At 34.4% G+C, this 18061-nt stretch overlaps 1 protein-coding gene across 2 annotated transcripts; it reads left to right on the top strand.

The window, feature by feature from the left end:
• The first annotated feature begins 135 nt into the window (after window positions 1–135).
• Window positions 136–17675, top strand: LOC121368349 (leucine-rich repeat-containing protein 43-like). Of its 2 annotated transcripts, none has more exons than XM_041493041.1 (15): window positions 136–298; window positions 839–980; window positions 2876–3069; window positions 3630–3740; window positions 5133–5263; window positions 6166–6286; window positions 7109–7226; window positions 8048–8124; window positions 9319–9492; window positions 11771–11888; window positions 12958–13190; window positions 14421–14513; window positions 15055–15270; window positions 16126–16192; window positions 16495–17675. In XM_041493041.1, exons 1-15 carry the CDS (start codon window positions 161–163, stop codon window positions 16695–16697), a joined length of 2136 nt encoding a protein of 711 aa, XP_041348975.1. In that variant the 5' UTR covers window positions 136–160; the 3' UTR covers window positions 16698–17675. The 2 variants fall into 2 exon arrangements, with proteins under 2 accessions (XP_041348975.1, XP_041348974.1); XM_041493040.1 differs by having other exon boundaries at window positions 14421–14528.
• Window positions 17676–18061: the final 386 nt, after the last annotated feature.

Below are 18061 nucleotides of genomic sequence, written 5' to 3'. Positions count from 1 at the left end.
ATGTTATAGTGTAATTTCTATGTTTACTTATATTACATGATAAACATAACTTTTCAATTTATTTTCTTTTAATTCAATTCATTATTTCGTTTTATATAGACATAATGCTTTTTCATCTTCCCTAACAGCGGAAGTGTCTGTTTTGGCGTCAAAATGGTGGATGTGTTGTCAAAACAATGATGCTTTGAACGCATTTTATACAATGACTGCCGTGGAACAATATCCTGCCTTTTCTGCATTTGAGAATCAACTGAAAACGTTATGTTTAAAAGAATTCCCATGTGGAATAGGCAGCTGGGTAATAATTTGGTGTGGGAGCGAGTGGGGAAGCTGATATGTCCCTTGAGAGAAATTAGACTAAAGACGTAAAGTTTAGTCATTTGAACACAAAGTTCGACAGAGCAAATGTTTACTTATTCCAAGCAAAACTATGATTGAATGAAATTGCTGTCAATGTACTGATTGCCTTTTTTTGTAATTTTATATTTTAAATTTTTTATTTAATTTTATTTTTAAATCCTGACCTGCAAAAAAAAAAAAAAAAACAACTGAGAATGGGGATTCTGCCCCCCCAGCCCCCCCCCCCCCCCCCCCAATCCAAAAAAAAACCAAAACCCTTTGCACACGCATCTGGTATATTAAACCATGTCAAACCTTTTAATTTAAGACAAAAACAGTCAAACCCCATATGACTTATGACTAGTAGATACTATTTATTTGTTTGCCAGTAATTAAAAAATATAATGTTGCCTGTTGCTGAAGATAAAAAAAAAAAAATTGTGTGACATTTTAAAAGATAATTATAACTTTTAATGTGTGATTTATTGCAATCTTTCAGAGAGAATCAGGAAAAACCCCTAAGGATAGGGTCACTAAGGCAGTTAAAGTCACTAAGGTCAATGGCATTCCACAGGTCAGGAAGAAATCATTTAAGCCACCTAATGACCCAACAAGATACGAGTTTTCTGTAACACACCAGGGTTTGTATGACTATTTCCTCCATTCTTATCTTAGAACATAAACTCTATCATTACCTTAATATTTACTATTATATATTTTTTTGATATCTTGCAAAAAGCACATAATGTTAGGTTTGTCCAGCCTTTGATATTTTCCTTTGTCTCTTTGATGACACATTGTGTAAAAACATCTCAACATGTTTAGCTCTATTTTTCAGCCACTATTAATACTTTAAATCATGAAATGTTAGGGAGCATAAAAATTTAGCGAGGCCATAATATTTTATGACACTAAATTTAAAGAGACGTACAACATACTGATCCAAAAACGTTTTGTGTGACTAAATTCCTGGTGCTTAACTGAGCACACAACAAAGGTTACATGCTATTGATTTAAAAGGACAGCAAAAGCTAATAGTTAGTTAGAATGCACACTCCTGCAATTTTCTACTAAATGTAAGTTGCCCGTAAGATGCAAAATTGGTTAAAAATATTATGTCAGCTGGTCCTACCTACAACTTTTGCTTTTTTTGTTTTTAGTTTTTGATATGACTACCAAGCTTAATAGAATCTATAACTGTTGTGAGGTATAGATACGGCAATTCCAACCTGAGGGACAAAATTATTTTTGTGAGGGTCAAGGTTTACCAAGGCCTTTACAAACACATTTTGTCCCGAGGGTTGGAATTGCCGTATGTATACCTCACAATGGTGATTAATTCTTTTTCTTGCCCATTTAATTACAGTAACAAAACATTAATTTTATAAGCTACTTACAGTTTGTTTATTGTTGAATGATTCGTAAACATTTTACCTACAAATAATGAAACTCATTTAATCATACACTGAAAAATATAGTCCAGCTTATGCAATGACATGAAAATGCAACAACTTAACAATAAATATAAAGTTGAAAATATTAATTTCTGTAAGTATTTTTAAAACAATGATACAACGTGAAATGGCAAACAGAATTTTGAAAACCATGAGTTATGACGTTAATCGTTGTAAAACATGAGTTATGACGTCACACGTATGTAGAAATCGTCTAGCCCTAGGATCAGACAGATTTTTCTAGCACCGTGCAAAAGCTGGATAACCCTGTCCAATGGGCAAGAAAAGGTTTTATGTCACTGAATTGTCAATTTTACGAGTGCTAATATTTTATGATTTACAGTACTACATCAACCAAATTCCATTAACACATAGTACAGTCAAACCCCACTGTAAACTGGAATTCCCTCAAAATCAGATGTTTTTCACAGTCGCTTTTTAAACACCAGTACAGAACAGATCCTCTAAACTGGATACCCCATAACATCAGACTTTTTACATGGTCCCATGGGTGTCTGGTTTATAGAGGTTTCACTGTATAAACAATGCAATATCACTTGTGCTTGTATATGTATCAACTACAAGGTCATGGCATTGTATGAAAACTGATTGAATCTTATGGTATGACAGTCCCCTTGAAACCCACTGTCAACATGGATGCTATTTCTACTAAATAGCAGCGAGGGATTTGTTATATGTACTACCATAGACAGGAATTGGTATCGGTATGGGTATGAAGAGTTCGCAAAAGTCATGGCATTGTATGATGGGAATGTACACTGTACACAGCATAATCTATATACCAGACATGGGGCACTGATTGGGATGGGCTAAAACAAACAAACATTGGGTCTGCAAAGGGCGATTAAAGTTTGTTTTGTTTAACAACACCACTAATTAATTAATCACTGGCTATTGGATGTCAAACATTTGGTAATTCTGATATGTAGTCACCAGAAGAAACCAGCTTCATTTTTCCTAATGCAGCAAAGGGTGATTGATCACACGGTTAAATAATAGAAGTATTCTTGAAACTGCAGCTTTTATAGTTACGTGTAGTTTACTTTGGTTATATTTTTCAGATTATGTTGTTCAGCATGTTAAGACAGAGAGTCTTCAAGAATATGTCACTTCAAAGTTTTCTCCATGGCACTTAGATTACAGCTGGAGTGAGGAGGCGAAACAACTTAGAGAAATTGCTGTCAAATCTCCATGGCTAATAGATGACAATTTTATACTCAATCATTTTAGAACAATCAGAATATTAGATAAAAATGTGAGTCAAATTGAAAAAATAGACAATAGCGTTAAACTAATCTTTTGCTGGTAAGGACAGGCTTTGTAAATTGTAATGACAGGCATGGATACAGGATATCCTGTGTTGGGGTACATTTGTTGAAAACAAGAAAGACAAATTGTTTATAATGTGATTCTTTTTATGATCACAGAAAATCATCATCTCTAAAGAGATGTTATGCAATTCTGTATAATTATGTGATATAAACTGGTTTTATTTTGATTAAAGGTTTTAATTTTTACTTTGACCTCCATGAAAAAGGATTGTTCCCCCTCCTACACACACACACATTGACATTTTATGGTAGGTCTATAATATTTAACAATGTCAAAGATTCTTTAATCACTTTTAGTGTTGCACAACAGTTGCTTACAATACTATAATTTCACTCTAACCTGACAGTTCATTTAACTGTTTATTCATGTTTGATACCAGTTACAAGTAACAAAAATACAGAATCTTATTATTACAACTGCTGTATATTTGCGTCTTGTATACTAGTGTAGTTTTTAATTTGTATTAATGCATTCTTTTAATAGGTCACAGAAGTGGATCCTAATATTCTCAAGTTTCAAAACCTAGAAGAGCTGACATTAAGTGCTAATTACATTCAGAACATTCCTTCTAAGAATTTGCCATCCATGCTGAAGGTACAAGAGTGATAATAATGATTGTAAATCATATTAACATCTTTATATCCGCCTAAGGCTCAAGCATGCCATCCTTGGCATCCAGCTCTTCCACTGGAATTTAATATGATTAATGAGGGTGGGTTGGGGGTGGGGGCTTCTCCTATTAACAGTTAAGGTTCAGGCAAAAAGTAATATAATTACTAAAGCAAGCAGTTTTTGAGTATACTTATAGAGATTTTGAAAAAGAAAGAAATGTTTTATTTAACGACGCACTCAACACATTTTATTTACGGTTATATGGCATCAGACATATGGTTAAGGACCACACAGATTTTGAGAGGAAACCCGCTGTCGCCACTACATGGGCTACTCTTCCGATTAGCAGCAAGGGATCTTTTATTTGCGCTTCCCACAGGCAGGATAGCACAAACCATGGCCTTTGTTGAACCAGTTATGGATCACTGGTCGGTGCAAGTGGTTTACACCTACCCATTGAGCCTTGCAGAGCACTCACTCAGGGTTTGGAGTCGGTATCTGGATTAAAAATCCCATGCCTCAACTGGGATCCGAACCCAGTACCTACCAGCCTGTAGACCAATGGCCTGCCACCGAGGCCGGTAGAGATTTTGAATGCGAATCAGCGCAATGTCATGTCCGAAATAGGAGACCAATATTTATACAGAAGCAGCACTGGTTGAAATGAGTATCTGATCAGAGAGGGTTGAGATCACTTTAGATTGTTACTCTAGGTACTGTACTAGTTGCTACTTTGGTTAATACACAAGTTATGTTGATGTGTTTTATTATTTCTCACCTGGGGGTGGGATGTAGCCCAGATGTAAAGCACTCGCTTGATGCGATCCTAGATCGACCCCCATTGGTGGCCCATTGGGGTTGTTCTCGTTCCAGCCAGTGTACCATGACTTGGTATGTGCTGTCCTGTCTGTGGGATGGTGCATATAAAAGACACCTGCTACTAATGAAAACAGATGTAGCAGGTTTCCTATTTAAGACCATATGTCATAATGACCACGTGTTTGACATCCAATAGCTGATGATTAATAAATCTATGTGCTAGTTACCACCCTATATCAAAAAATCTATACTGAATGAGTGCATAATTTTTTTCTTTCATCAATGACTTATTAAATAGCAACATGTTTAAGCTTCATTTTTATATTAATTGAAGATTTAGTTATAAATTATTTATTTTAGATTTTTAATCCATATTTTTTAAATATAGACAGAATAAAATAAAATATTCTATGTTAAAGTATATTAACCAAGAAAATTATTAAGACCAGTGTAGTCCATCTATGCACACCCATCCATGCACCCACACAGATATATCTATATACTTCATGGTAATGATCACTATGATGAATTATGTTTATTTTGTCTGTTTACTAGGTACTGGAACTGTGCGCTAATGACATCAGTGATATTTCTTCCCTGTGTGAGAAACCTCCACGTTTGACTCATCTTGGTCTGGGATTCAACAAGATCACTTACATCAAAGATTATCTCACTGGAGATTATTGGTGAGAAATTAAGCCATAATTTACTCTTTCAAAAGCAATCTATTGTCAGAAAAACAATTTTTTTGTAATTTAAAAATAGTCAAACATCATTATCTGACCATCTGTTATCTCATTAGCCAGGGATACTTCAAGGTCGAGACATGGTCTCATGATACATATATAATTTTCACCAAAAACTACCATCTTTAGTTTGACCCACTGTTATGTCAGGCTGTTTTGTCCTTTAACATCAAGATAATAAAGTGTAACTGGTTTGTCAAGTTGTTCTGAATATTGAAGAAGTAACAATTTTGAGAAAATCACTTTTTGTGACTTTTATCCATTTGGTAGAGGCTTTATTAAGCTGTTGAATGATTTGGTTTCTCAGTAATGTTTGAGGAAGATATTTGTCTGGTATCTGGTTGTATTATATTGATGCTTGTTTTAAAATATCACAACTCATACAGTAACTCATTTTGTATTGAATTATCACATACAGTCTTTTTTGCCATAACGGAGGGAAATTGGTTCTTTTAACACTTTATCGAGATAGTGTTAGAAGAAACCTGATTGCTGCTACATAGACTACACTTACCAAATAGCAACAGGGGTTCTTTTATATACACTTTCCCATGAGCAGGAATGTATATATTCCATAACTTTGGATATACCAGTCATTGGTTGGTGTGGAATAAAATGACCTCATTTTAAATAAAAAGTTGAAAATGCAAGACTTGTGAGCACATTTAACACAATCACATTAGATTTATTTAAAATATAAAAGTAGCCATTATTGTGTAGATGGCAGTTTTTTTCATAACATAACACAAAAATAGAGAGATTACAACGAAATGCATCTTTCGATTATTTAATATAAATTGACAGTAAAACTTGTTAAAGTGAAAACTTTTGCTTTATTTCAGGCCGAACCTCCTGTCTCTTGATCTAAGTCACAACAACCTCAGTGATCTCGTCAACTGTGTCAGGAAACTGTCATCTCTGCCTAAACTCAGAAATCTTATACTGCAAGGCAACCCACTTTCAGTGAGTGGTTTCATATTATCTGGTGGTGTGTTCAAGAGGATGGGCTTAGAAAAGGGATTATTCCTGGTTATATTTGGGAAAACAATTCTTTACTTCAGTGTTGTTGTTTTTTAAAGTTGTTTTTGCTCATTTTCACCAAGAGTAGATTGATTCTGTATGCTGTATATGGTATTCATCATGCGTGCATGAGCATCGGCCTCGGTGGGATCGTGGTTATGCCATCAGTCTACAGGCAGGTAGGTACTGGGTTCAGATCCCAGTCGAGGCGTGGGATTTTTAATCCAGATACTGACTCCAAACCCTGAGTGAGTGCTCCGCAAGGCTCAATGAGTAGGTGTAAACCACTTGCACCGACCAGTGATCCATAACTGGTTCAACAAAGGCCATGGTTTGTGCTATCCTGCCAGTGGGAAGTGCAAATAAAAGATCCCTTGCTGCCTGTCGTAAAAGAGTAGCCTATTTGGCGACAGCGGGTTTCCTCTAAAAAACAGTGTCAAAATGACTATATGTTTGACGTCCAATAGCCGATGATAAGATAAAAAAATCAATGTACTCTAGTGGCGTCGTTAAATAAACTTTACTTTACTTTGTGTGCATGAGCAAACTACAGGTCATGCTTTAAAACCAAACCAGTTATTTTGAAGGCTTGTATTATTATACCTGTTTTACAGCTATTATTAATTGATCTACATCTCTTTCAAATTGTTTTAAGAGGGCTATAACTAATGAATGTGGGGGTTGGGGAACAAATGTTTATCCCAGAAAACAAATACAAACAAGTACCCTTTTAATTTAGAAATGCCCTATTGCTTTTGTTTGTAGCTGATACCTGGGTACCGAGGATACATCATTGATGTGATGCGAAAGTTGAGTATTTTAGATGACATCAGTATATCCGCTGATGAGAAGCATCATTTTAAGGGACTGGCTCGACGAAAAGGTAAGTATTTTATTTATTAATTAAGAGCCATTTTCCATGAGTATGGTTTTTTGGTACAAATGAGGAATGGCTTCAGTGAACTGCACTGCTTATATAAAAACAAAGTTGTTGATAACCACAGAATCTTTTTTTTTTCATTTTTTTTTTTTCAAATTCTTTATTATCCCCAGAAAATAAGTCATGTCAGGGTTGGGGAGCCCTGAATCATCACCTTACAATATCCTTCTTTTATAAGTCTCACCTCAGAATCATATCTTTACACATCTACTTTTGCTTTTTGTGCCCATTCCATGCTAAAAGCTGTACACATGGAACATGAATATAACAAGTTTTAGAAACTTAATGGTCAGCGTAATATTATAAAAATTTGAATGGAACAATGTTGAAAAGAATTTGTTTCTGATAACACTAAACTAATAGTTACATTGTTTTAGCCAATATTTCTTCCTCATTGTTTTGTTCTTATTTCAGTATGATACATTAAAATGGTATTCAATATTTTTTTAATAAAAATTATGTGTGGCCAAAACCGTAATAGTGGTATTTCTTTCATCCCTGTAAATTTATATGTTATAAAATATTAAAATGGCATTATTTATTATATTACATAGAAGATGATAGTTTAATTATGTTGTTTCTTCTTCATATTTGTAATGATGACATTTTCAGCTATTAAGCTACCATGCAAATATTTGTAGATAAAATAATACAAAATATGCTTCAGTTTATTTATTTGAATGCAATAATAGTATTAAATATTATTCAGGCAGAAATTATCTTCACAAGTAAGCCAAAACATCTCATCATTTAATTTATTTCAGAATACATTCTTGATGAAGCAAAAATTATCCTTGAAGTTTCGACATTGAAAGGGTTACCAATGCCTGAGGAAATTAAGGTTTTTGTTTAAAATAATTCTGTATCTGATTTTAAATGCATTTTGGCCTTTATTTTCATCAAAATATATATAAACATCTAAAACATTGTTCTACTGCCTGTTTAAACATGGTTTGGAAAAAAAGGAAATATTTTGAAGACATTATAAGTTTATAACGTGTATGTAATATAAAGTAAATGTTATATTTAATTTTTGTAATGTAGAAAACAAAAAAAATTGGTTTGTTTTGTTTAACGACACCACTAGAGCATATTGATTCATTAATCATCGGCTATTGGATGTCAAACATTTGGTAATTTTGACATATAGTTATCGAAGGAAACCCGCTACATTTTTTTTCTAATGCAGCAAGGGATCTTTTATATGCACTTTCCCACAGACAGGATAGCACATACCACCGCCTTTGATATACTAGTCTTGGTGCACTGGCTGGAACGAGAATTAGCCCAATGGGCCCACCGACGGGTATCAATCCCAAACCGACTGCGCATCAAGCGAGTGCTTTACCACTGGGCTACATCCCGCCCCTGTGTAGGAAACCAAGTAATATTTTATGAGTAATATTAATGAAAGGATGATGTTTTCTCTTCTTTTATCATTCATATTCCAGTATTAGTCCTTTTGTATAAAGCATACAATGTTTTGTTTTACAAAATGATATAGTTTGAGATATGTGGGTTTTTTTTTTAATAAATTGGGAATTTAAAAATTATTTTTAAACTTGTTCAAATATTTATAAAATATCCTTTTAGAAACACCACTTGAGCACATTGATTTATGAATTATCGGCTATTGGATGTCAGACATTTGGGAATTCTGATATAGTCTTATAAAATTAGGAAACCTGCTACATTTTTTCATTAGTAGCAAGGGATTTTTTTATATGTACCATCCCACAGACAAAATAGAACATACCACTTTGATATACTAATTGTGGTGCATTGACTGGAACAAGAATAGCCCAATGGGTCCACTGATAGGGATCGATCCTAGACCAACCATGCATCAGGCAAGCACTTTTTGTCGAGTGTGGTTTTTCTCAAAAACCTTTCAAGATTTATCAGAAGTGATGGTCTTATTCTCCTTAAATTTCTAGCATTCTGAATTACAATTATTATTATTACTATCATTATTACTTGTTCTAGTCAAAAGATATGCATTTTTATTTAACCCATCACTTGCCTGTTACTTCAGAACCCAGAGGATCAGCTAGAATATCCAATAATAGAGCGCACGTTCTTCGTGCAGTTCATGTTTCTGGAAGACAGTGAGAGTAAGCTGGAGGTTTGTACAATCCCACTCCAAGGCAGCAACGTTCCATCAACACTTGGGGACACTGAGCGAAAACATGTTGGAGAAATCACCGAGGTAATGAACTGTTTTCCCATAAACTGGGAACAAGCCCATGTTTCAATATCAACCTGTAGTAGTGTTGGTATAAAGTGCTCCTACTGCCAGTAGCTAGTGGGAATTTCCCTATTAGCTCAGTTGGTAGAGCGCTGGACTCTCGCACTGAGAGTCTGTGGTTCAAATCCCCTCAGTGGAGGTTGATTTTTCTGTTACAAACCCATGCAATTGCCCATGGCAATCAGAAATGCCATGGATATTGCCATGGAGTTTTAATTCTTCACAGCACTTTTCTTTTGTATTTTTTGCTGTGGACTATATTACATTTTTGTCCACGTTATGTTTCTTTTGCCATAGACATTTTGTTAATTGCAGGGGTTGAATATAAGCCCCACCTCCAATTTCATCATGTTTAATGAATTGGACTCTCATCAGTAAGTAAGCAAACCCACCCCTCTCTACCACGTAAAGCATGGATTAACTCCCATCCTATTGAGTTGTTAATGAGTTGATTTGACCTCATGGTGCTTCTTCTTGGTCAAATGTGACATTATAAAGATACTAGCATGTTATGATGATTAATACATCTGTTAACTGATAAACATTGATTTTTCAATAATTACATTTTTATTTTGTGTGTGTATGAAAAGACAATATGAATTAATAATTATATACAGTCAAATCTGTATTTATTATCATTACTTCTTCTTAATTGTCTTGAAACATTAAGATCAAGTAAAATTGAAGTATTCAAAATTACGGGACATTTCATGATGGATTATATACTATTAGGTAAAATTCACATGAACCGACATCCAATTACTGTAAACCGTATTAATATTGTGACGTGTTTTTTCCGCGAATGTATACCTTAGCGCATGTTCGCTACGTGTAAATTTCGCGAACGACCATTGACAGCTCAAAAAAAAAGTGGATAAAGACAGCTCACTGTAATTGTTATAAAGTTACTGTCTGTAAATCAATATTCTGTTATCCTACATCAAGCAATTGTGCCTGGTACAGAGTCTATAGAGGGGATTTGGCCCTACCCACCTCACCTGTATTAGAATCACAACTCACAGCTTCAGTTGTTAACTGTTAACACTCTTTGGTAGATAAAACAATAAACGATTAATCGCCATCGATTGAAGTTACATAAAACAATTAACGATTAGTCACTATCAAGGAGAGCTCGTGTATAGGCTGTTGAGTGAATCTTTTTATAATAAATTGAATTATGACTGTATTTTGTTTGTGTTTTCCTTTATGGTTTACTAGAAAATCGAGACAACACTTTAAGCACACTTCAAACTGGAAAATAGTGCGTGCGTATTAATTTCACGACATAAGGTTGGACGCGAACGACGCGAAATTTATACGCACGCATTTTTTTCACGGTTTACAGTATCTAAGATGTTTTTTTTATATTGTCCTCTGTTGTCTGGTGTATGGGGTGGGATGTAGCTTGGTGATAAAGTGTCATCTCAAGTGTGTTGGGCTGTAGGAACAATCTCCCTTAGTGGACTGTTGGGGTTTTTTCATCTTAACCAGTAGTACTCTATTACTACCGGCGTCGTGGTTAGGCCATCGGTCTACAGGCTGGTAGGTACTGGGTTCGGATCCCAGTCGAGGCATGGGATTTTTAATCGAGATACCGACTCCAAACCCCGAGTGAGTGCTCCGCAAGGCTCAATGGGTAGGTGTAAACCACTTGCACCGACCAGTGATCCATAACTGGTTCAACAAAGGCCTTGGTTTGTGCTATCCTGCCTGTGGGAAGCGCAAATAAAAGATCCCTTGCTGCCTGTCGTAAAAAGAGTAGCCTATGTGGCAACAGCGGGTTTCCTCTAAAAACAGTGTCAGAATGACCATATGTTTGACGTCCAATAGCCGATGATAAGATAAAAAATCAATGTGCTCTAGCGGCGTCGTTAAATAAAACAAACTTTATTTATTTTATTTACTCTATTACTTTTACTTCAGAGGCTTTGTATGGAAACATGTATATAAAAGATCCCGTATTGACTTGATAGTGCTTAACAAAACAAATTTTAACTCTTAATACTAATCACAACCTGAAAAAAACACCCAAATTGCGTTATAGTTTATAGAAATCTTTAAATAGCAGAAGACTGTTTCATAATTCCATACCATTTGAAAATGTTGATTCATTTAAACACTATTTGAATGTTATTTATTCTTCTCCGTGTAAGTTTGTTGATTCTTTTGAACATTATCTTAATGTCATTTATTCTTTTCCATGTAAGTTTTGACTTCTAACATTGATACTATTTTGCAGAGGGAGGTGGCTGAATCTCACTCGGAGGAAACAGGGAGCAGTCAGTTGGAGAAAAATGTTGCCTTCAACAGCAAAGCTGATATGAAGACTGTGGAAAACATTCAGGACACAGACTTAGGTACAGTTTTCATTCATCCACTTTTCTTCTTTTTTGGGAGGTAGGACGTAGCTCAGTGGCGCAGGCGGTCTGGGATCGATCCTCATTGGTGGGCCCATTAGGCTATTTCTCATTCCAGCCAGTGCATCATGCCTGGTATATCAACGGCCGTGGTATGTGCTATCCTGTCTGTGGGATGGTGCATATAAAAGATCCCTCGCTGCTAATCGAAAAGAGTAGCTCATGAAGTGGCGACAGCGTGTTTCTTCTCGATATCTGTGTGGTTCTTAATCATCATATGTCTGATGCCATATAACCGTAAATAAAATGTGTTGAGTGCGTCGTTAAACAAAACATTTCCATTTCATCCAGTTGGTCGGGTTAGATTTGTGTTATGTGGATGCTGTTTGTCTGTTTGATTTATTTTCAGGGCTTCTAGATTATGGTAGCCCCACTCCCATGGATGGTAATAGTCAATGGTGGGCTAATAAATAACTAATATTGCCATGCCCGATGGCTAGTGAAAAAAAAAGGTCAAATGTTGCAGTTAAGTCTAGTTTGTAAATATGAATATCCTGCCCCCACCCCAATCCCCCAATGTTAGTGACATATCTGATTATTACTATTAGTTAGTAAAATTGTATTAACTTAAAGTAAAGTACGTAGGTCTAGTGAATTGTTAATCTTGGCTAGTAATTGTTTAAAATCACTGATCCCATGACTAGTGGATTTTATAAAAATTCTAGAAGCCCTGTTATGTTATTTTATTTTTATTTTGCTTTCTTTCTTTTTTCTTTCTTTCTCCCTCTTGCTTTCTCTCTTTCATTATTTGTTTGTTTTGTGCATGTAATACCTCTATTGCATTTTTTTTACTGTTGTATTTTACAGAAATATTGCTACCGGCACTTGCAGTTTTGTGATTTATCTTTTATTAGTTATACCTTCAATACAGATTATTATTTGTTTTACAGCGATCCCTACATCACATTTCCTTGTTTCTTTTTTCATAGCAATACTTCAATTACATTTTTTCTTTCTTTCTGTTTTACATCGATACTTCTACTACATTTGTTTCTCTTTCTGTTTGCAGGGATACCTTCATTACAGCTAGATGATGATGTTCTTCAGACTGAAAGTAGTGCACGCAAGGTTGAGATGGATGAAGACCTGTCAAAGGTGAATGTTGCTCCAATCAGGTCGGCGGCATGTACTTGGGCAGAGGAAGTGGAACTGAAGTGGTCGACAACACTGTTCCGCGATAATCTTCTTGCTCTGAGGAATTTCTTTAAGCAAGGGATGAAGTTCAAAGTTCTCGAGCAAGTGGTACAATCTTTATTGTCATTTCATTCTGAAATGTTTTCAGTTGTTTTTTCAGCAAATGCAATATCTTGGATTTGGTTTTGTTTTTTTGTAAAATGTTGATCTGGAGTAGCATTATTATTTTACATTCCTGCCTTAGTTTGTTTTAGTAATTTGCTGTTATTGTTATTGTAAATTATTTTTATTTCTATATTATTAATTTGGCCTCTGGCATTAGTGTTTTTTCTGTCCAAACACCTTCTCCTCCTTCATCTCGGTGACTGGTCCAAAGATACCAGAACCCAGTTAAATGACTGCAGTCTTCAAGGGTATCCATTTCTGGTCACATGACTTCCACTTTCTTCTTTCTCTTTTGCTCTGATGGATGTTTTTTTCTTTTGTTCTTGTTTTCCATTATTCATTCTGTTGTTGAGAATTGTTTAACAAGTCTTTTTTAAAAAATTAATTCTTTAAGTTCACTCTTTGCATACATATGGTTAGACTTTGTGTTTGTAACTCTTTCCACAAAACCTAGTGTGTCTTTTTTTATATAATCTGTCCATGTGTTTATCCACCCAGCCACATATTCCAATCCCACCCTACTGTTATGGCGAATTTGAGTTTGTTATGTACATACTGTTATATTGTATATGTGATGATATCAAAATAGAGCTGTACCAATATTTAAAGGTACACCATCTTCTTAAAACATTTTACAATATTTCTGGTTGTAACTTACAGTGTTTTGCTTAGAATAGTGATATTCACTCTAGCTAGGTTGTAAATAAATAAAATGTAAATATATTTTTGAACAACTTAAGAAGATATTACTAAAGGATTTTTTTAATTAAAGAAACAAAAGTTATGAAACACATTAAATACATTTTATGTAGCATGGTTATTGCTTGTTGATCAGTTTGCTAGGTATCAGTAGGCCTACGGTACATTCGTATGCTGACTGTGAGCTGGAAATTAGTCCTTATCAGTTATGAACTAAGACAGCTAATTCCATGTATTTGTCATAACATTTTAGAACAGTTATCACATAATACATTTGCATATACACTACATTACAAAGTGTTTCATTTTAGTTGTTAGATTAAATGATTACACATCGAAGTGGAAAACCAATTTCTTGATATTATCACATATATACATCCTTCTTCCTCTGTCTGTAGTAGGTCTAGATTGGTAACTCCTGTAGTTTTGTGTTTTTCCCTTTAGCTGTTACCCTTACATGTATGATTGTTGTAGATTTTGTGTTACCCCCTGGAAGAAGAAGAGTCTGATAACGCGAGTAATGCTGGGTCACGGAAGGGAGCTAGGACCAAGACACCAGAAAAAAAAGTGAAAGATGCTAAGGTTTTATTATGAGTGATGAGGAATTACCTTCTTATAGTTATAATCTAAAAGAAAAAGTCTGTTTCTTGACTTTTAAAAGACATTTTTAATTCACTTTGTAGTACTGAGTATAATGTATTTAATGATTAAATATATATCAACTTACAATTAAATTATTTATATTTGTTAAATATAAGAAATTGAAATAGGCTATAGAAAAAGTAATCCAACAATTTGTTTAGATACTGTAATTATTCATGATTTCACCACAAAATGAAGTTAAGTGATTTATAAATTTGCCCACAACTTGTTTGCAAACAGTATAATTGCTTGTAAAATATGTATAATGCATACATTTCATTTATAACTAGGATGTCACTGAACATATGGTCATATGAAACCCCCACTGCCATTTGTTGGCACCAGTCTGTTTTAGTTAAAAGTTAATACAAAGAGGAGATGACGTCTTAATTTTTCAAAGATAGATATATCTCATTTGTCCGTGAAATCCATGATGATACATTTGTATATTACTGGTTAAACGCAGGGAGGTAAAAAGGATGACAAGAAGAAAAAGAAGAAAGGTGAACCCGAGTTGAAACTGAGGCGAACTCCACCTCAGATAAAGCTGTTGGCCAGTTTTCACATGCCGCTGGAGGATTTCCTTGAGGGAGAATTTGAATACGAGAAGAACTACATTCATGGTTCAGCCGAGACGGCGTCCACTATTGCAAGCAGAGACAGTCCTGAGCCAGGGAAGAAGGTAACTGTTGATGTTGATGATGATGGTAATGATTGATATGATGATGGATGATGACGATGTGATGATGATGATAATGATGGTGATGATGATGATAATGATGATGATGATGATGATGATCCTACTTTGTTTTATCTTGTTTTTAAGCTAGTTTCCTCCTCACCCCCCAAAAAAAACCCATTCCTGCAAATATCTATGGAGACAGAATATATGAAAATGTATTTTATTTTATTAATGTTATACATATTGGTTAACTCATTCACTCCCATTTTCAACTGTTGTAAATACACGCAAAACTAACATAAAAACCCATTCTCGACTGGTCTCCATAAACATAGCTGTCAACATTCACAAGAGTTATCTATCTTCGTTCTGATAATGCTAGAACATAGTAGAAAAAGAACAATTGAACACATTCAGTGTATTATTTTGACTGGTGTTCATATTTAATGAAAGCTGAAGATATAATCAAAAATAAGTGATGATACAGACTTTGAAAAAGATGACAGTTGGGATTACCCATCATTGAGTGAAAGTGAAAATAAACTTGGTGAAAGCGTCATAAACAATGACGTCAACAATCATGATCGGAGGATTTAAAAAAAATATTTTTCAAATATTAAGTTCTTCTGTAAATTTATTAGAGTAATTAGACTCACTAAGATGTCCCCTAAAATATTACATACATCAAGATAAAGTTATATTAGTTGAAAACAATTTGAGGTTGAAAAATGTATGTTCTAAATGACTAATTTCATGTTGAACTTTTGGTTCAGTGATGTTTTCTAATTGTAAATCTGAATGAATAAAAGGTAAAAGTAAATGTTTTTCATGGTCAGATGGAATTATTTGTTGCAGAATGAAAAGAAGGATAAAGATGGCAAGAAGAAAGAACCATTATCCCCCAAAAGAAAAGATGCAAAAGGTATTTTAAAATTTCACATTAGAATTTACTGTCAATTATTGCAGTGTTGATGATGATGATGATGATGATGATGATGATGGTAATGATGATGATGATGATGGTAATAATGATGATGGTAATGATTATGACTGACGATGATGGTAATGATGATGATGATGATGATGGTAATGATGATGATTATGGCAATGATTATGATTGACGATGATGATGGTAATGATGATGATGATTGTAATGAACTTTGTTCTCTGCCTTAAAAGTTATTCCTTCTTGATGGATGTTTTTTTCTCCTGTTTATTTCAAAGGCGCACCTAAAGGCAAAGAGCCTGACAAGAAAGTAGACAAAAAACGCAAGTCGATTATTCCCCCAACTGAAGACGAAGTGCCAGAGATACCTCCACCCCCTCTCGAGGTTCAAGTTGCTGTACGGTTACATCACTGGACAACAGCCCAAGACTCTTTAAAAGAGGAGGAAGAAAAGAAACAAGCATTACAGGAAGGAAATTAACTCTGTGCAATCCTATAGAATGTTACTATATAATACAATCTAGTACAGTAAAGAATAAGATTCTTTGAAAATAAAGGTTACTAAACACTAAATGATTAAGAAAAACTTAAGTAAAATATTTGTGTAAATCTATTGAAAAGTCCAACATATAGTTTAAATATGCATTTCAGTATTTCACCTATGCAATACAGACATCTGTTGAGAAATGAAATAGAAATGGAGTGAACACAGACTGAAATCAGTTTAATATAAACTGCAAATGTCATCAAAAAATAAGCTTATTAAAATTGCTAGATTTATTTTTCCTAATTTAAAAAAATTAAATGTTACAACTTGTTGATGTGTAAAGCCTAGTTCTGTAGGAATCGTATAACACTTTGACCCGAAGTTTAAGCAACATGTTAAACCTCTCGAACACCACATATAGTGGATTGTGAAATGGATCCATGGAGTATCATTATTCATAAAATGTGTTTACAGTTTCAGTTATACAAAGTGATGGTTTTTACAGAGTGCCGATTTAGATAAATGCTGTTTAGAAAGTGAACAGCAGTATTTATTGACATTTTTACGAGTGTACGAACGACATGCTGGGGCAGGGATATTGCCAATATATGTTGTTACAACAAAAATAATTTCTTGGTTGTTCATTTTAAATGCATCTATTTAGTGTCATTGTTTTGCTCATCATTATACATGTTTTTAAAATGGATAATATGCATGTGTTTGAGCCAATGTATATGCTTGGTAACCACAGCCACAACTAACTACAAAGTACAACACCTTCGGACCGCTATGTCAATTGACCATAAAAATGGTGAACATCTTTGAAAATAAATTACAGTTTAGGCCTACTCATTCTTTTATCATTTATTAGGTAACAAGATATAAAAGGAATGTATTGTTACACAACATCCCAGCACACCGTCAGAATGTGTTTGTGTGTGTGTGTGTGTGTGTGTGTGTGTGTGTGTGTGTGTGTGTACAAACCTGTCTTAAGCGGTCACACAAGAGAGTAGATAAAATTGGCCGCTTAAGACAGGTGGCCGCTGATTACAGGTTGCCACATAGAGTTTGTTGTTGTTTCTTGTTTTATCGTATGCACTTCTAATTAACAGATGTGTGCTTCATAATTGACTATAAATCAACTTTTGACATGTCATCTCTTTAAAAAAAAATGCAACTGGAATGTATTAAATTAACCGTTCTCAACAAATTTTTTCCAATTATATAATTCCTACTTCATGCGGTGTATTGTCATAGTAAGTGAATCTACAACTGTCAAGAGTAGCCTGCCCAGAGGCAATTAGATGCATTTCAGAGTCATACTTTCTTAATTGATACACAATAGAGATGTCGGGACT

The sequence above is a fragment of the Gigantopelta aegis genome, chromosome 3, assembly GCF_016097555.1.
Source record: "Gigantopelta aegis isolate Gae_Host chromosome 3, Gae_host_genome, whole genome shotgun sequence".
Lineage (NCBI taxonomy): Eukaryota > Metazoa > Mollusca > Gastropoda > Neomphalida > Peltospiridae > Gigantopelta > Gigantopelta aegis.
This window is presented reverse-complemented; position numbering and strand designations above follow the sequence as displayed.